Source organism: Thunnus albacares, chromosome 4, assembly GCF_914725855.1.
Source record: "Thunnus albacares chromosome 4, fThuAlb1.1, whole genome shotgun sequence".
Lineage (NCBI taxonomy): Eukaryota > Metazoa > Chordata > Actinopteri > Scombriformes > Scombridae > Thunnus > Thunnus albacares.
In genome coordinates, this window is record NC_058109.1 from 32,539,329 (window position 1) to 32,565,865 (window position 26,537).

The 26,537-nt window shown below is 41.6% G+C and overlaps 1 protein-coding gene and 42 non-coding genes across 43 annotated transcripts in view; all 43 read left to right on the forward strand.

Moving 5' to 3' along the window:
* The window catches only part of mfsd4aa (major facilitator superfamily domain containing 4Aa), a 39,991-nt gene that overhangs the window by 879 nt on the left and 12,575 nt on the right, over positions 1-26,537 (forward strand). Inside the window, exons 2-6 of the mRNA XM_044349002.1 lie at positions 3,583-3,781; positions 4,526-4,786; positions 7,022-7,151; positions 7,236-7,351; positions 7,438-7,611. Of these exons, the coding sequence (XP_044204937.1) occupies positions 3,583-3,781; positions 4,526-4,786; positions 7,022-7,151; positions 7,236-7,351; positions 7,438-7,611 (880 nt within the window). The remainder of the gene's footprint in view (positions 1-3,582; positions 3,782-4,525; positions 4,787-7,021; positions 7,152-7,235; positions 7,352-7,437; positions 7,612-26,537) is intronic.
* trnaf-gaa lies at positions 11,756-11,828 on the forward strand. Its single transcript has one exon. It is a non-coding gene; the product is annotated as a tRNA-Phe (tRNA).
* Positions 12,095-12,167, forward strand: trnaf-gaa. Its single transcript has one exon. It is a non-coding gene; the product is annotated as a tRNA-Phe (tRNA).
* trnaf-gaa lies at positions 12,467-12,539 on the forward strand. Its single transcript has one exon. It is a non-coding gene; the product is annotated as a tRNA-Phe (tRNA).
* trnaf-gaa lies at positions 12,807-12,879 on the forward strand. The gene has a single exon. It is a non-coding gene; the product is annotated as a tRNA-Phe (tRNA).
* trnaf-gaa lies at positions 13,179-13,251 on the forward strand. The gene has a single exon. It is a non-coding gene; the product is annotated as a tRNA-Phe (tRNA).
* Positions 13,551-13,623, forward strand: trnaf-gaa. The gene has a single exon. It is a non-coding gene; the product is annotated as a tRNA-Phe (tRNA).
* On the forward strand, positions 13,892-13,964 carry trnaf-gaa. The gene has a single exon. It is a non-coding gene; the product is annotated as a tRNA-Phe (tRNA).
* On the forward strand, positions 14,233-14,305 carry trnaf-gaa. Its single transcript has one exon. It is a non-coding gene; the product is annotated as a tRNA-Phe (tRNA).
* Positions 14,573-14,645, forward strand: trnaf-gaa. Its single transcript has one exon. It is a non-coding gene; the product is annotated as a tRNA-Phe (tRNA).
* Positions 14,914-14,986, forward strand: trnaf-gaa. The gene has a single exon. It is a non-coding gene; the product is annotated as a tRNA-Phe (tRNA).
* Positions 15,286-15,358, forward strand: trnaf-gaa. The gene has a single exon. It is a non-coding gene; the product is annotated as a tRNA-Phe (tRNA).
* trnaf-gaa lies at positions 15,627-15,699 on the forward strand. The gene has a single exon. It is a non-coding gene; the product is annotated as a tRNA-Phe (tRNA).
* On the forward strand, positions 15,967-16,039 carry trnaf-gaa. The gene has a single exon. It is a non-coding gene; the product is annotated as a tRNA-Phe (tRNA).
* On the forward strand, positions 16,308-16,380 carry trnaf-gaa. Its single transcript has one exon. It is a non-coding gene; the product is annotated as a tRNA-Phe (tRNA).
* Positions 16,680-16,752, forward strand: trnaf-gaa. The gene has a single exon. It is a non-coding gene; the product is annotated as a tRNA-Phe (tRNA).
* On the forward strand, positions 17,021-17,093 carry trnaf-gaa. The gene has a single exon. It is a non-coding gene; the product is annotated as a tRNA-Phe (tRNA).
* Positions 17,360-17,432, forward strand: trnaf-gaa. The gene has a single exon. It is a non-coding gene; the product is annotated as a tRNA-Phe (tRNA).
* trnaf-gaa lies at positions 17,732-17,804 on the forward strand. Its single transcript has one exon. It is a non-coding gene; the product is annotated as a tRNA-Phe (tRNA).
* Positions 18,114-18,186, forward strand: trnaf-gaa. The gene has a single exon. It is a non-coding gene; the product is annotated as a tRNA-Phe (tRNA).
* trnaf-gaa lies at positions 18,454-18,526 on the forward strand. Its single transcript has one exon. It is a non-coding gene; the product is annotated as a tRNA-Phe (tRNA).
* trnaf-gaa lies at positions 18,823-18,895 on the forward strand. The gene has a single exon. It is a non-coding gene; the product is annotated as a tRNA-Phe (tRNA).
* trnaf-gaa lies at positions 19,163-19,235 on the forward strand. The gene has a single exon. It is a non-coding gene; the product is annotated as a tRNA-Phe (tRNA).
* Positions 19,545-19,617, forward strand: trnaf-gaa. Its single transcript has one exon. It is a non-coding gene; the product is annotated as a tRNA-Phe (tRNA).
* trnaf-gaa lies at positions 19,917-19,989 on the forward strand. Its single transcript has one exon. It is a non-coding gene; the product is annotated as a tRNA-Phe (tRNA).
* On the forward strand, positions 20,257-20,329 carry trnaf-gaa. Its single transcript has one exon. It is a non-coding gene; the product is annotated as a tRNA-Phe (tRNA).
* trnaf-gaa lies at positions 20,629-20,701 on the forward strand. Its single transcript has one exon. It is a non-coding gene; the product is annotated as a tRNA-Phe (tRNA).
* Positions 20,970-21,042, forward strand: trnaf-gaa. The gene has a single exon. It is a non-coding gene; the product is annotated as a tRNA-Phe (tRNA).
* trnaf-gaa lies at positions 21,352-21,424 on the forward strand. Its single transcript has one exon. It is a non-coding gene; the product is annotated as a tRNA-Phe (tRNA).
* On the forward strand, positions 21,693-21,765 carry trnaf-gaa. Its single transcript has one exon. It is a non-coding gene; the product is annotated as a tRNA-Phe (tRNA).
* trnaf-gaa lies at positions 22,033-22,105 on the forward strand. Its single transcript has one exon. It is a non-coding gene; the product is annotated as a tRNA-Phe (tRNA).
* On the forward strand, positions 22,415-22,487 carry trnaf-gaa. The gene has a single exon. It is a non-coding gene; the product is annotated as a tRNA-Phe (tRNA).
* Positions 22,797-22,869, forward strand: trnaf-gaa. Its single transcript has one exon. It is a non-coding gene; the product is annotated as a tRNA-Phe (tRNA).
* trnaf-gaa lies at positions 23,138-23,210 on the forward strand. Its single transcript has one exon. It is a non-coding gene; the product is annotated as a tRNA-Phe (tRNA).
* Positions 23,520-23,592, forward strand: trnaf-gaa. Its single transcript has one exon. It is a non-coding gene; the product is annotated as a tRNA-Phe (tRNA).
* trnaf-gaa lies at positions 23,859-23,931 on the forward strand. Its single transcript has one exon. It is a non-coding gene; the product is annotated as a tRNA-Phe (tRNA).
* On the forward strand, positions 24,231-24,303 carry trnaf-gaa. Its single transcript has one exon. It is a non-coding gene; the product is annotated as a tRNA-Phe (tRNA).
* On the forward strand, positions 24,603-24,675 carry trnaf-gaa. The gene has a single exon. It is a non-coding gene; the product is annotated as a tRNA-Phe (tRNA).
* On the forward strand, positions 24,985-25,057 carry trnaf-gaa. The gene has a single exon. It is a non-coding gene; the product is annotated as a tRNA-Phe (tRNA).
* Positions 25,325-25,397, forward strand: trnaf-gaa. The gene has a single exon. It is a non-coding gene; the product is annotated as a tRNA-Phe (tRNA).
* Positions 25,694-25,766, forward strand: trnaf-gaa. Its single transcript has one exon. It is a non-coding gene; the product is annotated as a tRNA-Phe (tRNA).
* trnaf-gaa lies at positions 26,066-26,138 on the forward strand. Its single transcript has one exon. It is a non-coding gene; the product is annotated as a tRNA-Phe (tRNA).
* On the forward strand, positions 26,406-26,478 carry trnaf-gaa. The gene has a single exon. It is a non-coding gene; the product is annotated as a tRNA-Phe (tRNA).

Genomic DNA, 26,537 nt, shown 5'->3' on the forward strand with positions numbered 1-26,537 from the left:
CAGCTGTGAGTTTTTGACTTTATCATGTCTGAAGTACTGTGTGATAAAAGATACTATATAGTAGCTACTCCTTTCAAAACTAATTGTGTCTGTGGCATTTAACAGGGACTTTGTTGTCACCATAGTCTATTTTATGTAATCAATCTAATAATGTCCGTAAATATTATTTTATCTGACGATATCTAAAGCTGTTGAAAGGTTAAATAATGAGAGGTTCTTTTTAACACACTAACACTGTTTTATCAGTGTGATACCTCATGATTTTGACAACTCTATCAAAATTTCTTATCAACATAATTTTGTTTCCGAAAACTTGTTTCAGAAAATGTTGGATTTCTTCTGTTGCTGCAAAACCTGGATTAATACAGTACAGTGACAGTACTTTTTACTTATTTTGTCACGTAAAGACATGCAAGGTCAATTTGTGGCAAAGGGACTTCAGTACTTTTCTACATATTGTGATTTAAGTTGGGTCATAAAAATATATCTTTAAAAGAAAAAAATGTTTGATTTGGCAATTAAAAGTTAAAAAATACTGTAATTTAATCTAAGTATACTAGTATCCTGGTAAAACTGATGACTGTCTGAGCTCCATCAACTTGTACTATCATGAACACATCAGACTGACATATAGAGCATGAACATGACTGAGTTGAGCTATGTGCCCACTCCTGTTCAACCTCTAGAACATAAAAACAAGGCCATAACTACCATTCACGACACTAAGGTTATGTCCTCATTAAAATTCTTGGGAATTTTGAAATGTGAAAAAGGGGTAGTTACTATTCTCCACCAGAATTGCATACCTGTGCAGCAGTGTAGAAAAGGCTTTATAACAACATTTAGACCATAATGTAGGCAGATACATTTTATGAAAAATTTTACTTAACAGTTAAATTAATAAACACACTGAAGACATTTTGTGGTTAAAAAAATACACAGACAATTTCACAGAGTTTGGTTGGTGGCTGGTTAAAAGGTTCCTCACATTGTTGAGTTCTGTGTGGGAGATTTTCTGAAATCGTTGCTGCAGCCCTCAACCTAAGGTTGACAAATGAATATGGTTTATTAAATGTATTCCATAACCACAATGAGACTTTCACCTTTCACAGTTGGACTTAATTCTAAATTTGACTGGCAAATCTGAAGCACACAAATGTCAGTCGGCTGTTTCAGCGGTGTGGTTTGCCTTGCACACTGAGCAGCCACTGAACAGTAACCTGAAATGTAAATGTGAGTGTGTCTGAAGTAGGGCTGCAAAAATTATAATCATGATTATTTTGGTCAATATTGAGATCATGACTCACGGAACAGAAACATTTCCATTTCATTAAATGTAGTAATCCACACAGACTCTGTGAGTGTCTCATGTAGACCCCCGTGTCTGTCTAAGCATAATCAGTACAAGCAGCTGTTAAATCACACAAACATCCTGCTGTACATGTGTTTTGAACTTATCAACCATATCTATATTGATTGATCAAAGCTCCCAGTCTGTCTGTGAGCTGCCTCTTTCACTACAGGCAGACTCCCCTCACTCGCTACGGTGGGCAGGAAAATAAAATCAATGACTCAATAAATACAAGGACTGTTGATTTCTTCCCATGGAGCCGACATAAAAACTATTTTGGTATTATTTTACAGCACCACTGTAAAATAATACCAAAATTGTAATTGAAAATAAAATTTGATTAATCACCCAGCCCTAGTCTGAAGTGGAACGGGACATACAGTATTTCAAGCCACATGAACACTTGTGTGTTTGTATCTGATGTTTTTTGATACATGATACATGATTTTTTGTACTTCATCTTCACACATATATCAGTCTATTTCCTGTTAAATGAATATTGATCTACCTGACAGACACCACAGCCAGTGCTGTGAGACAGCTGCCCTCTATAAAGGCTTATCTCACTATCCTGGCCTAAATTTAAAAGAAAATAATCACATATCACTCAACCACCCACATATTTCTTAGACTTGGAGACTGTGATGATGAACGTCATAAGGCACACACTCTCTCTCTCTCTTTCTCTCTCTCTCTCTCTCTCTCTCTCTCTCTCTCTCAAACACACATCGGAGTGTGGATCTCAGAGTCATGAGGTTAATGCAGTTTGTTGTACTTTGGGAAACTTAATAATGCTGGACTAGAGGGCTGCAACTATTGATTATTTTCATTATCTATTAATCTGTCCATTATTTTCTCGTTTAACCAATGAGTTGTTTGATCTATAAAATGTCAGAAAGTGGTAAAAATGTCAATCCCCATTTCCCAAAGTTCAAGATGCAAGATGACCAACATTCCACAAACAAAATATATATAGTTTACTATCATAGAGGACTATAAAAACAAAATATTCACATTTAACAGGCCAGCATCAGGGAATTTTACATTTTCTCTTAAAATGCATGATTGACAGAAATGATTTTCTGTCAATTGACTATTGACAATTGACTAATTGATAAATCAACAGCTCATTGCAGCTTTACTGGACTGACTCCTGCAGATTAGCTTTAACATCTAACACTGCCATTTTCCATTAGCAATGAGAAATGAAATAGCCCAGTTCACTGGTAGCTACACGACCTGCAGCCCCCACTTGAGTACAATGGCCTGTTGTGTTTATAGACTGTGAATTTGCAACATGAGCAGAGAATTACAGCTCGAATATTAACATTTTGCCCACATTTAAATGGCGAAACTGAGAATATGAAGTAACAGCACTACAAGCTGTAAACAAGAGCTCACAACAACAATGCTAACATGCTTGTGTGTAGCAGGTTCATCTTAGTTTAGCTAGTTGGCATGCTAACATTTGCTAAATAAAAACAATATAGCTGTGGGTGATGGGAATCAAAATGGGAGACCGACCAACCAACCAACCAACCAACTGACATTACTGTACCTTTCCATGCCACTGGTCAAATTTTTATTTTTATCTTCACCAGCACTGTATAATGATTAAATTATTTGCAGGACCTTGGAATAATAATTAAAGTATTTTAACCAAATTTAAGATGGTACCTTCGTCTTCATGCCACTACTGTTATTATGTGTTGTATTGTCCTTAACATTTCGCATAAGCTCTGTTGGGAATTTAAAATGAGACTATTTCACAAAATGGTTGAGTTGGTAAGTACTACTATGTTTTTGTACCCTCACATCAAAGGCTACAGTTGAAATGTCCTTTTAACAAAATAAAAGGTATCCAGGACAAGGTTAAAAGGAGAGTGGAAAGTTGGCAGGAAAAAGGGAGACAAGGTGAAGATAGTGTGGACATATACTGGAGGTTGAAGCTGTGATAAACTGACTGTGTCAATAAAAATTAGTGGGGCAGCAGCCCATCAAGGTGACTTTACTGTGGCAACAACACGCTGGAAATTCCCTTTTCTATCTGGTATTGGCTGAGCTACAGTACAGCATTGGTCAGCTTACTGACTTACAGCTTACCATTGACAATAAATAATAAAAGAATAGAGTTTGTAAGTAAAGAATATGTTTAATATACAATCAAAATATATAAATCTATAATTTTCCCGTAAATTTTCATAATGTTGTGGTTGTTCTGTCTTCTTCAGACTTCTGTCATCCCTGTCAGCCCTCTTTTCCTGCACTCTCATCATCTCCCTCGTGTTTGCCATCATACCATTATGTCATCATGTGGTACTGTTGTCCATTGCCATGGCCATTGCTGGCAAAGCCATGGGGGTGATTGACACTATTGCCAACTTGCAGCTGGTGAAGCTGTACCAAAAGGACTCCGCCATCTTCCTTCAGGTCAGAGGAGAGTGATGGGAGGGGAAATGACAGCAATGAACATAATATACAACATATTATAGTGTTTACTGGAACCTTAATAAAGCAAATAAACTATAGTTAACTATAAGTTTAGAAAGACGAAGATAGAAAGTTAAAATGTCTGAAACCCATAGTACCACAAAAGATTATAGACATAATAACATATAATGTACATATGTTAATGCTAAAGTTAGATAACCTAAATTCCTTTTGAAAAAAGTGTTTCAAAACTTGCTATAAAACATTACAGTGACACATTATGGGTCCTGTAAATTTAGGGTTTTTAGATTTTAAAAGTAGTAGTCAATTATAAATTGCTTAAATCATAATAACTGGAAAGAAAAATATCCATTTAAACCCAAGTAAATATTTGTTGATTGTTTGTTTTTCTTGGAAACATTATCATACATATTGGACTGTTATTGAATTATACGCTTGCCAGATTTTATATTTCAGCATGTTCAGCTGACCAGCTGTGCACTGGACAAATTCAACACCGTCTTACTTTTCCCTATAATGAGTCCCAAATTAAGTAGTCCTTTCTAGTAACCTCCATATGAAATTACAGTTACAGTACATATCAGTTCCCATCTGAAAATGTTAGGAAAATATGTAAAAATAAAGCATTATCAAAGTTACTGGCACCTAAATGGATGTCACATAGAAACAAACTGTAAAATAAAATAATCTTTAAGGAGGACTCTATCTTTATGTCTCTCCCAGGCCTTGCATTTCTTCACAGGCCTCGGAGCGCTGGTCAGCCCACTGGTGGCTGATCCTTTCCTGGCTGAGGACAGCTGTGTCCTGGGCGCCAACTGGACCACCAACTCGTCGTCCTCCTCTTCTTCAGACCTGCACCACCTCCGCAGCAGCCTGGCTGGGCACGGAGCAGCACTGCAAAACATTTCTCAGTATCCGCTGAATACTGATGGCACTGTCATCACCAGGGTGTCCTACGCTTTCTGGATCATGGCTCTTATCAATGTGAGTTCATGTCAACATCATGTGTCATATGAAGACACATAATGTACAGTACAGGTTTGAACACCTGTCCTATTTGTGGACATAAGGGCTTAGAAACTTTGGCAAGTTAACAGACTAGATATGAGGCCAGGTTCAGCTGTGAGATTTGACTGAAGAGTACAGATAACTTGCGACATAGCCTGATATATAGCCAAGAACAATGGTTTCCAACAAACATGTGTTAAAGGAAAATTCCAGTTTGTTACAACTAGGGTTTTATCTTTGTAGTTTGGCCACACTGTACTCACCAAAGTAATTGAGATCTGGTAACAAGGCGACATCACTACATAGAAGTCACACGGGGCAACAAACACAAGCAAACAGTCCAGATTTGCAAAAAAGCCAACAATTCACATTATCTAAACCATTTTATTTGAAAGTAAAACCAAATGTCAGCACAACCCAAATCCCTCACTGCACTGAAAAACTGAGTATGATAGGTCAAAGGTGAATTGGGAAGTTGGTCAGTAAACTATGACAGACGTTTACAACAGACAGTTTGGGTAATAATTTTACTGTTTGCTTTATTTTCTCCTCCAAATATGTTTGGCTACGTCTGACTGCTCATGTTTCTTGGTGGATTGAATTTCTTTTTAGCAAAAATACAGCATTCCTAATCCTCAACAATTAACTTAGTAAGTGCAATTGCATAATAACCAATAGGAATGCTGGCCATAATTACAAAAATAACACTCAAGTTGTTAGGGCTATCACTTTTTCAAGAAGAATTTCAACTAACATGTAAATTAGTGGCATAATCCTAATTTATGTTTCGCTGTGCCTTTATCTCAGTGAGGCGACTGAGAGATAAACTAGCATGACTTGGCATTAGCATTTTATAAAGTCAGCCAATAGCTTGATTATCCATGATTTTTTTTCAACATGGTATGAAATCCAAAATGTTTCAACACATTACTTCTTAGATGGTTTGGTGTCATAATAATCTGTTCAGCACAGTCTACTAATGTTCTCCATTTTCCATTAACAATGAGAAGCGAAATAGCCCAGTTCACTGGTAGCTACACGACCTGCAGCCCCCGCTTGAGTACAATGGCCTGTTGTGTTTATAGACTGTGAATTTGCAACATGAGCAGAGAATTACAGCTCAAATATTAACATTTTGCCCACATGCAAATGGCGAAATGGAGAATATTAAGTAACAGCACTACAAGCTGTAAACAAGAGCTCATAACAACAATGCTAACATGCTTGTGTGTAGCAGGTTCATCTTAGTTTAGCTAGTTGGCATGCTAACATTTGCTAAATAAAAACAATATAGCTGTGGGTGATGGGAATCAAAATGGGAGACCGACCAACCAACCAACCAACCAACTGACATTACTGTACCTTTCCATGCAACTGGTCAAATTTTTATTTTTATCTTCACCAGCACTGTATAATCATTAAATTATTTGCAGGACCTTGGAATAATAATTAAAGTATTTTAACCAAATTGAAGATGGAACTTCGTCTTCATGCCACTACTGTTATTATGTGTTGTATTGTCCTTAACATTTCGCATAAGCTCTGTTGTTTTGCGCCTCAACTCATCCTCCCTGAAGAGATGAAAAAGGGTTCATCTTCAGTCTTTTACGTGTTAACATCTGTGGTATGTCGTAATAATAAAAATATTATACTTCAGTGCAGTTATTTTCATTGTAACATTGAGAAGTAAGTGTATAATTATTTAAATGTCACAGTATAATTCAAACAAAAGAAAACAAAATGAAAATTACCAATACTGATGAACCTTTTTTTCAAGAATCTTGTCAGAAAAAATGTAAAACTTCTTTGGGCTCATAATCATGTAATTTTGGGATCCCATGACAAGATTTGCCATGTAGTCTAGCAGTTTCAGAATGACCCAAATAGATGTAAATGTTATTATGAAATTTCCAAACAGTGTCGCTCAAGAAAATTGTGTCCTTGTGTTTTTAGTTTTGTTCTTCTCAGAATTATTTGCATTTCTTCAGATAGCTATAAGCCTTGGTATTGCTGCCCAGATAAAGTGATAAGCTCCCAGTTAAGCAGAAGTACCGCTACATTTTTTTGTTTGAAGTGGATCGGGTTCAAGCAGAGGACGAGATATGACAGTGTGGATTCTACCTTCACAAATTGAATCAGTGGACAGGAAATATTGACTGCTGACTTGGTTAACAATAGCCTCTTTGTGTGTTTGTGTGTGTGTCTTGGCAGCTCCCTGTGCCAGCAGCAGTGCTCACATTGATGTACTATGAAAGATTGCTGCCTTGCTTTAGCAACAGTCCGCGTCTGCTTGACAAAGACTCTCTGGCCAGCACGAGCCCCGCTGGGGACAGTGGCCAAGGTAAATCATGTATATATGTGTGTCTGTTTGTGACAACTGTATTCACATGAAACGACAAACCTCTCAGTATCTCTACCTCTCCAGGTCATGGGAGTGTGTTTGGTTGCTATAACCCCGCCAAACTCCGGAATCGCCCTCCAACTTTCTTCCTTCTTCACGCTCTGGGCGGAGCCATCCTCTTCATCACTGATGGAATTATAGTGAGACATCCTTCTCCCACACACACATATACACACTGAACATTATAGTCCTGTGCTAATGTCCTGCTGTGTTTCTTATACTCCAGGGCTCCTATGCTGGCTTCGTCTACACCTATGCTGTTTCCCCTCCTCTGCTGATGGCTCATAAGACAGCCGGCTATCTGGACAGTATATTCTGGGCCTCCATCACAGCAGGAAGACTGGCTTTCATTTACATGTCCTACAGATACACAGCACCAAGGCTGCTGACCTTCAGTCTGGTATGAACACACATTAAAACGACAAATCCACCCTACAGAGTGTATTGCAGTGTAGTTCACAGTGCAGCTAGCTCAACAGACGGATTTTAGGGTGAGAGTTTGTGATTTTCCCATATTGATTTGTGTCACACCAAGTAGCAATGTCAAACACAGGCAAAATAGCTTATGCACAGCTGTCACATAACAGTTCTAACCAAATATTTGAACTAGGTGGGAATTTACACAAAGGACTAGCTGGCATTATTAAGAGATTTATTCTCGAAGTAGGTATACAGACAGCAGAATCTTTTATCCATACTAAATACAGGAGCTGCTTCTTCATGTTGAACACCTGATTGAGGCAGTTGAAAAGCTGATGACCAAATACTCTCATTGGCTGTACTATTTGTATTTCTTTGTCTTCCTCTGTCTTTCTGTCTTCTTTATTTCCATGCACTCATTTAATCATGTCTTGAAATTATTGCCTTGACTTCCAGTGTGTATGCACTGTAGTAGAAGTGGCAGTAAGCTTATTTCAGGGAAACATTTTTGAGATTTGCGCTGATGAAACCTGGTTAGTTGGACACACAGTATGTAAAGCTCAACCTAGTTTTTAAAGCTGCAATAATTGTTTTATTGTTTGTTTGATTTGGGTTTTTTATTGGGGACAACGGAACAAGCTGGAAAAGCAACTTACTAAAATAAATAATAAATAAAAGATCTTATCATGTTGTAAAAGAGTCATAGGACCTTGTAAGCAAACACCTGCCTATTTCCACATCCAGCAGAAAAACAGCAGCATTAGCATTCATTGGCAGTCATGTTTCTAGCCACCAAACAACTGTTATTCCAATATTTTATATTAATATATTTTATATTTATTAGTTGCTGAAAACGGCTACCTTCTGTGGCTGGAAACAAGGTTGATGAGAGAGGAGAAAACCAAAACAATAATCCAAAATAGACTACAAAGATCTACAGGACTGAGAGGACTGGCAGAGTTTGGTGATGATTCTCTATGGGTTTGTCACTACAAGCGACACCTTCTACATTACACATAGTCTTTTGATCCATTGTTAATGTAAAAAATATTTATAATAGCAGCTGTAAAGGTTTTTTTTTAAATATACAAATTTGCATGACAAAGACCTGGGACAGATTATCAGGCCTTGTCTCAGAGGCAATTATTACCTGCTGCCACTGTTCCCAGCATTATCACTACCTCTTGGAGAGAATCCCATCAGATCAAACATGCTTGATTTTTGCATTGGAGTTCCTTTCACTGTGGTCAATGACATCTCAGCATTCAGCAGTACATGAAATCAGCTGTGTGGCCACTACCTGACTGTTCTGACAGTTTTCTCTGTATATTTTTATTAAGTAAGTAGCCACCACAAAATACAGACCAATTAAAGTTGTTTCAGTACCCGTTTAGTTTTACTTTTGCAGTATGTCTCATACATCTTTCTCTTGCTTATTGTCTGACAATGTGAGGCTCTGAATTGTATTTTTGGAGGGTGAATAGACATGACATCTGAACCAAAACATGTTTGACTTGTGTACAGACATTTGAACCCACAAACAGACTGCATGTTGTAATGGGAGACCTGTGTCCTGTGAAGACCACACAGAAATGTTGGTAGATGGAATGATGGAATCAGAATTAACACATATCTAATTAATTAATAAATTTCATAAAACATTACATAATCTATAAACTAATTAATACATATACAAAGAAATGTAGTAAATAATACATTGAAGTGCCTGCATGTCCACTCAATACCAGCACCAACTGTTACTGAGCTCTGTCCTCTGCTGGTCTGAAAGGTGAACAACACTTTATTAGGGACAAGACTCAAAAACCCCAAATATCAGTTGAAATAAATTCATTTAGAGATACTGACTTGATATGAACAATGAATGCAAAGGTTTAGTTGTTTCTCTTTTATTGTTGTCCGTATTTAACATCAATAATTGATTATTTATTGAAAACGCCCTACAAAATACACACTTTCTGTGATAAAAGCCTTCTTCATATTATTGCAGTTCAGCTCAAGTAAACTTAGTATTTGAATCATGAACAATAACAATAATAATAAGTCTCTATAGGATTTTTTTTTTAAAAGTCACTCAAATTGCTGCCTCTTCTCCTTGTTATTCATCAGATGGCAAAACTTAATTGAATTCCCTTTATTTATAAAAGAGAATTAATTGCAACAAATCCCAATCAGAGAAAAGGCTTCCTTGAGCTTCTGAAAACAGAGTCTTAATGTCTTTTTTATTTAAGAATATGAGTTTGTTTAAGTATGGCATGCTAAAAAAACAGCTCAAAACACCCCAGGAACTGATGTTCTTTGCCCACTGTCTAATATGTCCTTGACCAATCAAATTATTAATGGTGATCAACAAGCATTAATATGCTGTTTGTGCCACACGTAATTGGCTGTCTTGAAGCACTGATTATGTCTTCAGCTCCAAAATAGCTCAGTGCATGTCTCTGACACGTCTCTCAGATTTCAGGAGCATGTTGGGTGTCTTTTTGGACACATTTCCTCAGTGATTTGCACCATGTTCTTACAGCAGCTGATGTTGTTGCTGATCAAGAGTTTTTGTGCTCACATGGGTTTCCTCCCACACCACCACACGTGCATGTTTGGGATGTGCTCCTGCCTTTTCCCATTGTTTTTGGATAATGTAATGAATGCAGGCAGGCAGGCACATTTGTGATGTTATTCTTTTGTGTGGGCCTGACCACTGAACAAAGCTCTGAGTAGAATTTTTGTTCCAAAATGGCTCAGTTGGAAAAGTGTTAGATTGAAGATCTAACAGTCCCTGGTTTAATCCAGGGTCTCAGTAGTGAATTGACTCTTCTTTTTTTTTGAAGCCATGTGGCACATTGGTTAGTGCAGTTGTTTCATAGCAGTCCTTTCCTATGTGTGAACACAAGTAGAGGTTGCTGTGAGAGTCATAAGCCCATTTAAGATAATACAACAATACAAGAACATGTTTGCTTTTGTGCCGTACACAGTGTGTTCTGATCGAACATGATCTTCTCAACAGCTTGATGAGGTCATGGCTCATCAACAAAGTGCTGTGGTTTATTAAGATGTTTTTATTTTACTTTATTTTATTTTTATTTGTGTATAGAAGATGATGATGATTAAGTGATTATTACAGCACTCTTCATAAGGAAAATACAAAATCTCTTTCTGTTTATTAAAGTTGTGATGCTGCAGCTTCTACATTAATGTGAAAGCATACAATTCAGACTTGTGTCGTGTTAGGTGATATTGGAATATTATCAAAGCCCCATTCAGACATACATCGCTTTACATAAATGTTACATCAATTTTTCATTGAGGTCTCATGTCTGAATAAGCGCCTGAGTCAGTGTTACATAAAAGTCACAATAGCAATCTTTCTATGTCGGACCTAATGACAATGAAAAAGATAGATGGTTCTTCCTGGCTCCTAGAAAGTTATTTTCTGATAAGTCAGTGTGTTCCAGTTTGATTTTTTGTTATCTTGCGGTGTTTTGCGCCTTTTGGCCACCAAAGATTCAAATGTTTATGCCGAAATAGGTCAGTTGAGATAGTGTTAGACTGAAGATCTAAAGGTCCCTGGTTCGGGTTTCAGCAGCAAGCTTGCTGCATTTTAGAAGTATGTTGCTAAGATGATTAGTGGTTTTGTCTCAGATGATGTCTGTGGATTTTCCTATCACACTGTGACACATGCATCCTGTTGACATATTCCTGCCGGTGCATTCCTTCCCAGACTGAAGATCTAAAGGTCCCTGGTTGGATCCCGGGTTTCGGCAGCAACCGCGCTGGCTTTTGGACGCACATTACTACGATGGTTAGTGTTCTTCTCTCAAATGATGTCAAACCTGACTGGGATTTGTCTCTGTAGATTATCTTTCCACACTGCTACACATGCATTGTGCTAACGCATTTCTGCAGTTGTATCCCTGCCCTTCCTCAGATGATCAAAAGAAAGAATACTCTGCAAGATAGGTATTTCTTCATGTTTGCTATGAAGTTGTTTTCTGGAAAGTCACTGTGTTCCAGTGTAATCTTCTGAAAACTCGATGCGTTTTCTGTTTAATTTTCTGATATCTCGATGCGTTTTGCACGTTTGGGCCGCCATATTATTGACATTTTGTGCCGAAATAGCTCAGTTGGGAGAGCGTTAGACTGAAGATCTAAAGGTCCCTGGTTCGATCCCGGGTTTCGGCAGCAACCGTGCTGGCTTTTGGACACATTGCTACGATGGTTGTCTCTGTAGATTATCCTTCCACACTGCCACACATGCGTTGTGCTAACGCATTTCTGCAGATGCATCCCTGCCCTTCCTCAGATGCTCAAAAGAAAGAATACTCTACAAGATAGATGTTTCTTCCTGTTTGCTAGAATGTTCTTTTCTGGGAAGTCACTTTCCGTTTAATTTTCTGATATCTCGATGCGTTTTGCACGTTTGGGCCGCCATATTATTGTCATTTTGTGCCGAAATAGCTCAGTTGGGAGAGCGTTAGACTGAAGATCTAAAGGTCCCTGGTTCGATCCCGGGTTTCGGCAGCAACCGTGCTGGCTTTTGGACACACATTGCTACGATGTTTAGTGTTCTTCTCTCAAACCTGACTTGGATTTGTCTCTGTAGGTCATCCTTCCACACTGTGACACATGCGTTGTGCTAACGCATTTCTGCAGTTGCATCCCTGCCCTTCCTCAGATGCTCAAAAGAAAGAATACTCTACAAGATAGGTGTTTCTTCCTGTTTGCTAGAATGTTCTTTTCTGGAAAGTCACTTTCCGTTTAATTTTCTGATATCTCGATGCGTTTTGCACGTTTGGGCCGCCATATTATTGTCATTTTGTGCCGAAATAGCTCAGTTGGGAGAGCGTTAGACTGAAGATCTAAAGGTCCCTGGTTCGATCCCGGGTTTCGGCAGCAACCGTGCTGGCTTTTGGACACACATTGCTACGATGGTTGTCTCTGTAGATTATCCTTCCACACTGCCACACATGCGTTGTGCTAACGCATTTCTGCAGTTGCATCCCTGCCCTTCCTCAGATGCTCAAAAGAAAGAATACTCTACAAGATAGATGTTTCTTCCTGTTGGCTAGAATGTTCTTTCCTGGAAAGTCACTTTCCGTTTAATTTTCTGATATCTCGATGCGTTTTACACGTTTGGGCCGCCATATTATTGAGATTTAGGCCGAAATAGCTCAGTTGGGAGAGCGTTAGACTGAAGATCTAAAGGTCCCTGGTTCGATCCCGGGTTTCGGCAGCAACCGTGCTGGCTTTTGGACACACATTGCTACGATGTTTAGTGTTCTTCTCTCAAACCTGACTTGGATTTGTCTCTGTAGGTCATCCTTCCACACTGTGACACATGCGTTGTGCTAACGCATTTCTGCAGTTGCATCCCTGCCCTTCCTCAGATGCTCAAAAGAAAGAATACTCTACAAGATAGGTGTTTCTTCCTGTTTGCTAGAATGTTCTTTTCTGGAAAGTCACTTTCCGTTTAATTTTCTGATATCTCGATGCGTTTTGCACGTTTGGGCCGCCATATTATTGACATTTTGTGCCGAAATAGCTCAGTTGGGAGAGCGTTAGACTGAAGATCTAAAGGTCCCTGGTTCGATCCCGGGTTTCGGCAGCAACCGTGCTGGCTTTTGGACACACATTGCTACGATGTTTAGTGTTCTTCTATCAAACCTGACTTGGATTTGTCTCTGTAGGTCATCCTTCCACACTGTGACACATGCGTTGTGCTAACGCATTTCTGCAGTTGCATCCCTGCCCTTCCTCAGATGCTCAAAAGAAAGAATACTCTACAACATAGGTATTTCTTCCTGTTTGCTAGAATGTTCTTTTCTGGAAAGTCACTTTCCGTTTAATTTTCTGATATCTCGATGTGTTTTGCACGTTTGGGCCGCCATATTATTGACATTTTGTGCCGAAATAGCTCAGTTGGGAGAGCGTTAGACTGAAGATCTAAAGGTCCCTTGTTCGATCCCGGGTTTCGGCAGCAATCGTGCTGGCTTTTGGACACACATTGCTACGATAGTTGTCTCTGTAGATTATCCTTCCACACTGTGACACATGCGTTGTGCTAACGCATTTCTGCAATTGCATCCCTGCCCTTCCTCAGATGCTCAAAAGAAAGAATACTCTACAAGATAGATGTTTCTTCCTGTTTGCTAGAATGTTCTTTTCTGGAAAGTCACTTTCCGTTTAATTTTCTGATATCTTGATGCGTTTTGCACGTTTGGGCCGCCATATTATTGACATTTTGTGCCGAAATAGCTCAGTTGGGAGAGCGTTAGACTGAAGATCTAAAGGTCCCTGGTTCGATCCCGGGTTTCGGCAGCAACCGTGCTGGCTTTTGGACACACATTGCTATGATGGTTGTCTCTGTAGATTATCCTTCCACACTGCCACACATGCGTTGTGCTAACGCATTTCTGCAATTGCGTCCCTGCCCTTCCTCAGATGCTCAAAAGAAAGAATACTCTACAAGATAGATGTTTCTTCCTGTTGGCTAGAATGTTCTTTCCTGGAAAGTCACTTTCCGTTTAATTTTCTGATATCTCGATGCGTTTTGCACGTTTGGGCCGCCATATTATTGACATTTTGTGCCGAAATAGCTCAGTTGGGAGAGCGTTAGACTGAAGATCTAAAGGTCCCTGGTTCGATCCCGGGTTTCGGCAGCAACCGTGCTGGCTTTTGGACACACATTGCTACGATGGTTGTCTCTGTAGATTATCCTTCCACACTGCCACACATGCGTTGTGCTAACGCATTTCTGCAGTTGCATCCCTGCCCTTCCTCAGATGCTCAAAAGAAAGAATACTCTACAAGATAGATGTTTCTTCCTGTTGGCTAGAATGTTCTTTCCTGGAAAGTCACTTTCCGTTTAATTTTCTGATATCTCGATGCGTTTTACACGTTTGGGCCGCCATATTATTGAGATTTAGGCCGAAATAGCTCAGTTGGGAGAGCGTTAGACTGAAGATCTAAAGGTTCCTGGTTCGATCCCGGGTTTCGGCAGCAACCGTGCTGGCTTTTGGACACACATTGCTACGATGGTTGTCTCTGTAGATTATCCTTCCACACTGCCACACATGCGTTGTGCTAACGCATTTCTGCAGTTGCATCCCTGCCCTTCCTCAGATGCTCAAAAGAAAGAATACTCTACAAGATAGATGTTTCTTCCTGTTTGCTAGAATGTTCTTTTCTGGGAAGTCACTTTCCGTTTAATTTTCTGATATCTCGATGCGTTTTGCACGTTTGGGCCGCCATATTATTGACATTTTGTGCCGAAATAGCTCAGTTGGGAGAGCGTTAGACTGAAGATCTAAAGGTCCCTGGTTCGATCCCGGGTTTCGGCAGCAACCGTGCTGGCTTTTGGACACACATTGCTACGATGTTTAGTGTTCTTCTATCAAACCTGACTTGGATTTGTCTCTGTAGGTCATCCTTCCACACTGTGACACATGCGTTGTGCTAACGCATTTCTGCAGTTGCATCCCTGCCCTTCCTCAGATGCTCAAAAGAAAGAATACTCTACAACATAGGTATTTCTTCCTGTTTGCTAGAATGTTCTTTTCTGGAAAGTCACTTTCCGTTTAATTTTCTGATATCTCGATGTGTTTTGCACGTTTGGGCCGCCATATTATTGACATTTTGTGCCGAAATAGCTCAGTTGGGAGAGCGTTAGACTGAAGATCTAAAGGTCCCTTGTTCGATCCCGGGTTTCGGCAGCAACCGTGCTGGCTTTTGGACACACATTGCTACGATGGTTGTCTCTGTAGATTATCCTTCCACACTGTGACACATGCGTTGTGCTAACGCATTTCTGCAATTGCATCCCTGCCCTTCCTCAGATGCTCAAAAGAAAGAATACTCTACAAGATAGATGTTTCTTCCTGTTTGCTAGAATGTTCTTTTCTGGAAAGTCACTTTCCGTTTAATTTTCTGATATCTTGATGCGTTTTGCACGTTTGGGCCGCCATATTATTGACATTTTGTGCCGAAATAGCTCAGTTGGGAGAGCGTTAGACTGAAGATCTAAAGGTCCCTGGTTCGATCCCGGGTTTCGGCAGCAACCGTGCTGGCTTTTGGACACACATTGCTACCATGGTTGTCTCTGTAGATTATCCTTCCACACTGCCACACATGCGTTGTGCTAAAGCATTTCTGCAATTGCGTCCCTGCCCTTCCTCAGATGCTCAAAAGAAAGAATACTCTACAAGATAGATGTTTCTTCCTGTTGGCTAGAATGTTCTTTCCTGGAAAGTCACTTTCCGTTTAATTTTCTGATATCTCGATGCGTTTTACACGTTTGGGCCGCCATATTTTTGAGATTTAGGCCGAAATAGCTCAGTTGGGAGAGCGTTAGACTGAAGATCTAAAGGTCCCTGGTTCGATCCCGGGTTTCGGCAGCAACCGTGCTGGCTTTTGGACACACATTGCTACGATGGTTGTCTCTGTAGATTATCCTTCCACACTGCCACACATGCGTTGTGCTAACGCATTTCTGCAGTTGCATCCCTGCCCTTCCTCAGATGCTCAAAAGAAAGAATACTCTACAAGATAGGTGTTTCTTCCTGGTTGCTGGAATGTTCTTTTCTGGAAAGTCACTTTCCGTTTAATTTTCTGATATCTCGATGCGTTTTGCACGTTTGGGCCGTCATATTATTGACATTTTGTGCCGAAATAGCTCAGTTGGGAGAGCGTTAGACTGAAGATCTAAAGGTCCCTGGTTCGATCCCGGGTTTCGGCAGCAACCGTGCTGGCTTTTGGACACACATTGCTACGATGTTTAGTGTTCTTCTATCAAACCTGACATGGGTTTGTCTCTGTAGGTCATCCTTCCACACTGCGACACATGCGTTGTGCTAACGCATTTCTGCAGTTGCATCCCTGCCCTTCCTCAGATGCTCAAAAGAAAGAATACTCTACAAGATAGGTGTTTCTTCCTGTTTGCTAGAATGTTCTTTTCTGGAAAGTCACTTTCCGTTTAATTTTCTGATATCTCGATGCGTTTTGCACGTTTGGGCCGCCATATTATTGACATTTTGTGCCGAAATAGCTCAGTTGGGAGAGTGTTAGACTGAAGATCTAAAGGTCCCTGGTTCGATCCCGGGTTTCAGCAGCAACCGTGCTGGCTTTTGGACACACATTGCTACGATGGTTGTCTCTGTAGGTCATCCTTCCGCACTGTGACACATGCGTTGTGCTAACGCATTTCTGCAGTTGCATCCCTGCCCTTCCTCAGATGCTCAAAAGAAAGAATACTCTACAAGATAGATGTTTCTTCCTGTTTGCTAGAATGTTCTTTTCTGGAAAGTCACTTTCCGTTTAATTTTCTGATATCTCGATGCGTTTTGCACGTTTGGGCCGCCATATTATTGACATTTTGTGCCGAAATAGCTCAGTTGGGAGAGCGTTAGACTGAAGATCTAAAGGTCCCTGGTTCGATCCCGGGTTTCGGCAGCAACCGTGCTGGCTTTTGGACACATTGCTACGATGGTTGTCTCTGTAGATTATCCTTCCACACTGCCACACATGCGTTGTGCTAACGCATTTCTGCAGATGCATCCCTGCCCTTCCTCAGATGCTCAAAAGAAAGAATACTCTACAAGATAGATGTTTCTTCCTGTTTGCTAGAATGTTCTTTTCTGGGAAGTCACTTTCCGTTTAATTTTCTGATATCTCGATGCGTTTTGCACGTTTGGGCCGCCATATTATTGTCATTTTGTGCCGAAATAGCTCAGTTGGGAGAGCGTTAGACTGAAGATCTAAAGGTCCCTGGTTCGATCCCGGGTTTCGGCAGCAACCATGCTGTCTTTTGGACACACATTGCTACGATGTTTAGTGTTCTTCTATCAAACCTGACATGGGTTTGTCTCTGTAGGTCATCCTTCTGCACTGTGACACATGCGTTGTGCTAACGCATTTCTGCAGTTGCATCCCTGCCCTTCCTCAGATGCTCAAAAGAAAGAATACTCTACAAGATAGATGTTTCTTCCTGTTTGCTAGAATGTTCTTTTCTGGGAAGTCACTTTCCGTTTAATTTTCTGATATCTCGATGCGTTTTGCACGTTTGGGCCGCCATATTATTGACATTTTGTGCCGAAATAGCTCAGTTGGGAGAGCGTTAGACTGAAGATCTAAAGGTCCCTGGTTCGATCCAGGGTTTCGGCAGCAATCGTGCTAGCTTTTCGACACACATTGCTACGATCGTTAGTGTTCTTCTCTCAAACCATGTCAAACCTGACTTGGATTTGTCTCTGTAGGTCATCCTTCCACACTGTGACACATGCGTTGTGCTAACGCATTTCTGCAGTTGCATCCCTGCCCTTCCTCAGATGCTCAAAAGAAAGAATACTCTACAAGATAGGTGTTTCTTCCTGTTTGCTAGAATGTTCTTTTCTGGGAAGTCACTTTCCGTTTAATTTTCTGATATCTCGATGCGTTTTGCACGTTTGGGCCGCCATATTATTGACATTTTGTGCCGAAATAGCTCAGTTGGGAGAGCGTTAGACTGAAGATCTAAAGGTCCCTGGTTCGATCCCGGGTTTCGGCAGCAACCGTGCTGGCTTTTGGACACACATTGCTACGATGGTTGTCTCTGTAGATTATCCTTCCACACTGCCACACATGCGTTGTGCTAACGCATTTCTGCAGTTGCATCCCTGCCCTTCCTCAGATGCTCAAAAGAAAGAATACTCTACAAGATAGGTGTTTCTTCCTGTTTGCTAGAATGTTCTTTTCTGGGAAGTCACTTTCCGTTTAATTTTCTGATATCTCGATGCGTTTTACACGTTTGGGCCGCCATATTATTGAGATTTAGGCCGAAATAGCTCAGTTGGGAGAGCGTTAGACTGAAGATCTAAAGGTCCCTGGTTCGATCCCGGGTTTCGGCAGCAACCGTGCTGGCTTTTGGACACACATTGCTACGATGTTTAGTGTTCTCTCAAACCTGACTTGGATTTGTCTCTGTAGGTCATCCTTCCACACTGTGACACATGCGTTGTGCTAACGCATTTCTGCAGTTGCATCCCTGCCCTTCCTCAGATGCTCAAAAGAAAGAATACTCTACAAGATAGGTGTTTCTTCCTGTTTGCTAGAATGTTCTTTTCTGGAAAGTCACTTTCCGTTTAATTTTCTGATATCTCGATGCGTTTTGCACGTTTGGGCCGCCATATTATTGTCATTTTGTGCCGAAATAGCTCAGTTGGGAGAGCGTTAGACTGAAGATCTAAAGGTCCCTGGTTCGATCCCGGGTTTCGGCAGCAACCGTGCTGGCTTTTGGACACACATTGCTACGATGGTTGTCTCTGTAGATTATCCTTCCACACTGCCACACATGCGTTGTGCTAAAGCATTTCTGCAATTGCGTCCCTGCCCTTCCTCAGATGCTCAAAAGAAAGAATACTCTACAAGATAGATGTTTCTTCCTGTTGGCTAGAATGTTCTTTCCTGGAAAGTCACTTTCCGTTTAATTTTCTGATATCTCGATGCGTTTTACACGTTTGGGCCGCCATATTTTTGAGATTTAGGCCGAAATAGCTCAGTTAGGAGAGCGTTAGACTGAAGATCTAAAGGTCCCTGGTTCGATCCCGGGTTTCGGCAGCAACCGTGCTGGCTTTTGGACACACATTGCTATGATGTTTAGTGTTCTTCTCTCAAACCATATCAAACCTGACTTGGATTTGTCTCTGTAGGTCATCCTTCCACACTGTGACACATGCGTTGTGCTAACGCATTTCTGCAGTTGCATCCCTGCCCTTCCTCAGATGCTCAAAAGAAAGAATACTCTACAAGATAGGTGTTTCTTCCTGTTTGCTAGAATGTTCTTTTCTGGAAAGTCACTTTCCGTTTAATTTTCTGATATCTCGATGCGTTTTGCACGTTTGGGCCGCCATATTATTGTCGTTTTGTGCCGAAATAGCTCAGTTGGGAGAGCGTTAGACTGAAGATCTAAAGGTCCCTGGTTCGATCCCGGGTTTCGGCAGCAACCGTGCTGGCTTTTGGACACACATTGCTACGATGTTTAGTGTTCTTCTCTCAAACCTGACTTGGATTTGTCTCTGTAGGTCATCCTTCCACACTGTGACACATGCGTTGTGCTAACGCATTTCTGCAGTTGCATCCCTGCCCTTCCTCAGATGCTCAAAAGAAAGAATACTCTACAAGATAGGTGTTTCTTCCTGTTTGCTAGAATGTTCTTTTCTGGAAAGTCACTTTCCGTTTAATTTTCTGATATCTCGATGCGTTTTGCACGTTTGGGCCGCCATATTATTGTCATTTTGTGCCGAAATAGCTCAGTTGGGAGAGCGTTAGACTGAAGATCTAAAGGTCCCTGGTTCGATCCCGGGTTTCGGCAGCAACCGTGCTGGCTTTTGGACACACATTGCTACGATGGTTGTCTCTGTAGATTATCCTTCCACACTGCCACACATGCGTTGTGCTAACGCATTTCTGCAGTTGCATCCCTGCCCTTCCTCAGATGCTCAAAAGAAAGAATACTCTACAAGATAGATGTTTCTTCCTGTTGGCTAGAATGTTCTTTCCTGGAAAGTCACTTTCCGTTTAATTTTCTGATATCTCGATGCGTTTTACACGTTTGGGCCGCCATATTATTGAGATTTAGGCCGAAATAGCTCAGTTGGGAGAGCGTTAGACTGAAGATCTAAAGGTCCCTGGTTCGATCCCGGGTTTCGGCAGCAACCGTGCTGGCTTTTGGACACACATTGCTACGATGTTTAGTGTTCTTCTCTCAAACCTGACTTGGATTTGTCTCTGTAGGTCATCCTTCCACACTGTGACACATGCGTTGTGCTAACGCATTTCTGCAGTTGCATCCCTGCCCTTCCTCAGATGCTCAAAAGAAAGAATACTCTACAAGATAGGTGTTTCTTCCTGTTTGCTAGAATGTTCTTTTCTGGAAAGTCACTTTCCGTTTAATTTTCTGATATCTCGATGCGTTTTGCACGTTTGGGCCGCCATATTATTGACATTTTGTGCCGAAATAGCTCAGTTGGGAGAGCGTTAGACTGAAGATCTAAAGGTCCCTGGTTCGATCCCGGGTTTCGGCAGCAACCGTGCTGGCTTTTGGACACACATTGCTACGATGGTTGTCTCTGTAGATTATCCTTCCACACTGCCACACATGCGTTGTGCTAACGCATTTCTGCAGTTGCATCCCTGCCCTTCCTCAGATGCTCAAAAGAAAGAATACTCTACAAGATAGGTGTTTCTTCCTGTTTGCTAGAATGTTCTTTTCTGGAAAGTCACTTTCCGTTTAATTTTCTGATATCTCGATGCGTTTTGCACGTTTGGGCCACCATATTATTGTCGTTTTGTGCCGAAATAGCTCAGTTGGGAGAGCGTTAGACTGAAGATCTAAAGGTCCCTGGTTCGATCCCGGGTTTCGGCAGCAACCGTGCTGGCTTTTGGACACACATTGCTACGATGTTTAGTGTTCTTCTGTCAAACCATATCAAACCTGACTTGGATTTGTCTCTGTAGGTCATCCTTCCACACTGTGACACATGCGTTGTGCTAACGCATTTCTGCAGTTGCATCCCTGCCCTTCCTCAGATGCTCAAAAGAAAGAATACTCTACAAGATAGGTGTTTCTTCCTGTTTGCTAGAATGTTCTTTTCTGGAAAGTCACTTTCCGTTTAATTTTCTGATATCTCGATGCGTTTTGCACGTTTGGGCCGCCATATTATTGACATTTTGTGCCGAAATAGCTCAGTTGGGAGAGCGTTAGACTGAAGATCTAAAGGTCCCTGGTTCGATCCCGGGTTTCGGCAGCAACTGTGCTGGCTTTTGGACACACATTGCTACGATGGTTGTCTCTGTAGATTATCCTTCCACACTGCCACACATGCGTTGTGCTAACGCATTTCTGCAGTTGCATCCCTGCCCTTCCTCAGATGCTCAAAAGAAAGAATACTCTACAAGATAGATGTTTCTTCCTGTTTGCTAGAATGTTCTTTTCTGGGAAGTCACTTTCCGTTTAATTTTCTGATATCTCGATGCGTTTTGCACGTTTGGGCCGCCATATTATTGACATTTTGTGCCGAAATAGCTCAGTTGGGAGAGCGTTAGACTGAAGATCTAAAGGTCCCTGGTTCGATCCCGGGTTTCGGCAGCAACCATGCTGGCTTTTGGACACACATTGCTACGATGGTTGTCTCTGTAGATTATCCTTCCACACTGCCACACATGCGTTGTGCTAAAGCATTTCTGCAATTGCGTCCCTGCCCTTCCTCAGATGCTCAAAAGAAAGAATACTCTACAAGATAGATGTTTCTTCCTGTTGGCTAGAATGTTCTTTCCTGGAAAGTCACTTTCCGTTTAATTTTCTGATATCTCGATGCGTTTTACACGTTTGGGCCGCCATATTTTTGAGATTTAGGCCGAAATAGCGCAGTTGGGAGAGCGTTAGACTGAAGATCTAAAGGTCCCTGGTTCGATCCCGGGTTTCGGCAGCAACCGTGCTGGCTTTTGGACACACATTGCTACGATGTTTAGTGTTCTTCTCTCAAACCATATCAAACCTGACTTGGATTTGTCTCTGTAGGTCATCCTTCCACACTGTGACACATGCGTTGTGCTAACGCATTTCTGCAGTTGCATCCCTGCCCTTCCTCAGATGCTCAAAAGAAAGAATACTCTACAAGATAGGTGTTTCTTCCTGTTTGCTAGAATGTTCTTTTCTGGAAAGTCACTTTCCGTTTAATTTTCTGATATCTCGATGCGTTTTGCACGTTTGGGCCGCCATATTATTGTCGTTTTGTGCCGAAATAGCTCAGTTGGGAGAGCGTTAGACTGAAGATCTAAAGGTCCCTGGTTCGATCCCGGGTTTCGGCAGCAACCGTGCTGGCTTTTGGACACACATTGCTACGATGTTTAGTGTTCTTCTGTCAAACCATATCAAACCTGACTTGGATTTGTCTCTGTAGGTCATCCTTCCACACTGTGACACATGCGTTGTGCTAACGCATTTCTGCAGTTGCATCCCTGCCCTTCCTCAGATGCTCAAAAGAAAGAATACTCTACAAGATAGGTGTTTCTTCCTGTTTGCTAGAATGTTCTTTTCTGGAAAGTCACTTTCCGTTTAATTTTCTGATATCTCGATGCGTTTTGCACGTTTGGGCCGCCATATTATTGACATTTTGTGCCGAAATAGCTCAGTTGGGAGAGTGTTAGACTGAAGATCTAAAGGTCCCTGGTTCGATCCCGGGTTTCAGCAGCAACCGTGCTGGCTTTTGGACACACATTGCTACGATGGTTGTCTCTGTAGGTCATCCTTCCGCACTGTGACACATGCGTTGTGCTAACGCATTTCTGCAGTTGCATCCCTGCCCTTCCTCAGATGCTCAAAAGAAAGAATACTCTACAAGATAGATGTTTCTTCCTGTTTGCTAGAATGTTCTTTTCTGGGAAGTCACTTTCCGTTTAATTTTCTGATATCTCGATGCGTTTTGGACGTTTGGGCCGCCATATTATTGACATTTTGTGCCGAAATAGCTCAGTTGGGAGAGCGTTAGACTGAAGATCTAAAGGTCCCTGGTTCGATCCCGGGTTTCGGCAGCAACCGTGCTGGCTTTTGGACACACATTGCTACGATGGTTAGTGTTCTTCTCTCAAACCATGTCAAACCTGACTTGGGTTTGTCTCTGTAGGTCATCCTTCCGCACTGTGACACATGCGTTGTGCTAACGCATTTCTGCAGTTGCATCCCTGCCCTTCCTCAGATGCTCAAAAGAAAGAATACTCTACAAGATAGGTGTTTCTTCCTGTTTGCTAGAATGTTCTTTTCTGGAAAGTCACTTTCCGTTTAATTTTCTGATATCTCGATGCGTTTTGCACGTTTGGGCCGCCATATTATTGACATTTTGTGCCGAAATAGCTCAGTTGGGAGAGCGTTAGACTGAAGATCTAAAGGTCCCTGGTTCGATCCTGGGTTTCGGCAGCAACCATGCTGGCTTTTGGACACATTGCTACGATGGTTGTCTCTGTAGATTATCCTTCCACACTGCCACACATGCGTTGTGCTAACGCATTTCTGCAGATGCATCCCTGCCCTTCCTCAGATGCTCAAAAGAAAGAATACTCTACAAGATAGATGTTTCTTCCTGTTTGCTAGAATGTTCTTTTCTGGCAAGTCACTTTCCGTTTAATTTTCTGATATCTCGATGCGTTTTGCACGTTTGGGCCGCCATATTATTGTCATTTTGTGCCGAAATAGCTCAGTTGGGAAAGCGTTAGACTGAAGATCTAAAGGTCCCTGGTTCGATCCCGGGTTTCGGCAGCAACCGTGCTGGCTTTTAGACACACATTGCTACGATGTTTAGTGTTCTTCTGTCAAACCTGACATGGGTTTGTCTCTGTAGGTCATCCTTCTGCACTGTGACACATGCGTTGTGCTAACGCATTTCTGCAGTTGCATCCCTGCCCTTCCTCAGATGCTCAAAAGAAAGAATACTCTACAAGATAGATGTTTCTTCCTGTTTGCTAGAATGTTCTTTTCTGGGAAGTCACTTTCCGTTTAATTTTCTGATATCTCGATGCGTTTTGCACGTTTGGGCCGCCATATTATTGTCATTTTGTGCCGAAATAGCTCAGTTGGGAGAGCGTTAGACTGAAGATCTAAAGGTCCCTGGTTCGATCCCGGGTTTCGGCAGCAACCATGCTGTCTTTTGGACACACATTGCTACGATGTTTAGTGTTCTTCTATCAAACCTGACATGGGTTTGTCTCTGTAGGTCATCCTTCTGCACTGTGACACATGCGTTGTGCTAACGCATTTCTGCAGTTGCATCCCTGCCCTTCCTCAGATGCTCAAAAGAAAGAATACTCTACAAGATAGATGTTTCTTCCTGTTTGCTAGAATGTTCTTTTCTGGGAAGTCACTTTCCGTTTAATTTTCTGATATCTCGATGCGTTTTGCACGTTTGGGCCGCCATATTATTGACATTTTGTGCCGAAATAGCTCAGTTGGGAGAGCGTTAGACTGAAGATCTAAAGGTCCCTGGTTCGATCCAGGGTTTCGGCAGCAATCGTGCTAGCTTTTCGACACACATTGCTACGATCGTTAGTGTTCTTCTCTCAAACCATGTCAAACCTGACTTGGATTTGTCTCTGTAGGTCATCCTTCCACACTGTGACACATGCGTTGTGCTAACGCATTTCTGCAGTTGCATCCCTGCCCTTCCTCAGATGCTCAAAAGAAAGAATACTCTACAAGATAGGTGTTTCTTCCTGTTTGCTAGAATGTTCTTTTCTGGGAAGTCACTTTCCGTTTAATTTTCTGATATCTCGATGCGTTTTGCACGTTTGGGCCGCCATATTATTGACATTTTGTGCCGAAATAGCTCAGTTGGGAGAGCGTTAGACTGAAGATCTAAAGGTCCCTGGTTCGATCCCGGGTTTCGGCAGCAACCGTGCTGGCTTTTGGACACACATTGCTACGATGGTTGTCTCTGTAGATTATCCTTCCACACTGCCACACATGCGTTGTGCTAACGCATTTCTGCAGTTGTATCCCTGCCCTTCCTCAGATGCTCAAAAGAAAGAATACTCTACAAGATAGGTGTTTCTTCCTGTTTGCTAGAATGTTCTTTTCTGGGAAGTCACTTTCCGTTTAATTTTCTGATATCTCGATGCGTTTTACACGTTTGGGCCGCCATATTATTGAGATTTAGGCCGAAATAGCTCAGTTGGGAGAGCGTTAGACTGAAGATCTAAAGGTCCCTGGTTCGATCCCGGGTTTCGGCAGCAACCGTGCTGGCTTTTGGACACACATTGCTACGATGTTTAGTGTTCTCTCAAACCTGACTTGGATTTGTCTCTGTAGGTCATCCTTCCACACTGTGACACATGCGTTGTGCTAACGCATTTCTGCAGTTGCATCCCTGCCCTTCCTCAGATGCTCAAAAGAAAGAATACTCTACAAGATAGGTGTTTCTTCCTGTTTGCTAGAATGTTCTTTTCTGGAAAGTCACTTTCCGTTTAATTTTCTGATATCTCGATGCGTTTTGCACGTTTGGGCCGCCATATTATTGTCATTTTGTGCCGAAATAGCTCAGTTGGGAGAGCGTTAGACTGAAGATCTAAAGGTCCCTGGTTCGATCCTGGGTTTCGGCAGCAACCGTGCTGGCTTTTGGACACACATTGCTACGATGTTTAGTGTTCTTCTCTCAAACCTGACTTGGATTTGTCTCTGTAGGTCATCCTTCCACACTGTGACACATGCGTTGTGCTAACGCATTTCTGCAGTTGCATCCCTGCCCTTCCTCAGATGCTCAAAAGAAAGAATACTCTACAAGATAGGTGTTTCTTCCTGTTTGCTAGAATGTTCTTTTCTGGAAAGTCACTTTCCGTTTAATTTTCTGATATCTCGATGCGTTTTGCACGTTTGGGCCGCCATATTATTGTCATTTTGTGCCGAAATAGCTCAGTTGGGAGAGCGTTAGACTGAAGATCTAAAGGTCCCTGGTTCGATCCCGGGTTTCGGCAGCAACCGTGCTGGCTTTTGGACACACATTGCTACGATGGTTGTCTCTGTAGATTATCCTTCCACACTGCCACACATGCGTTGTGCTAACGCATTTCTGCAGTTGCATCCCTGCCCTTCCTCAGATGCTCAAAAGAAAGAATACTCTACAAGATAGATGTTTCTTCCTGTTGGCTAGAATGTTCTTTCCTGGAAAGTCACTTTCCGTTTAATTTTCTGATATCTCGATGCGTTTTACACGTTTGGGCAGCCATATTATTGAGATTTAGGCCGAAATAGCTCAGTTGGGAGAGCGTTAGACTGAAGATCTAAAGGTCCCTGGTTCGATCCCGGGTTTCGGCAGCAACCGTGCTGGCTTTTGGACACACATTGCTACGATGTTTAGTGTTCTTCTCTCAAAC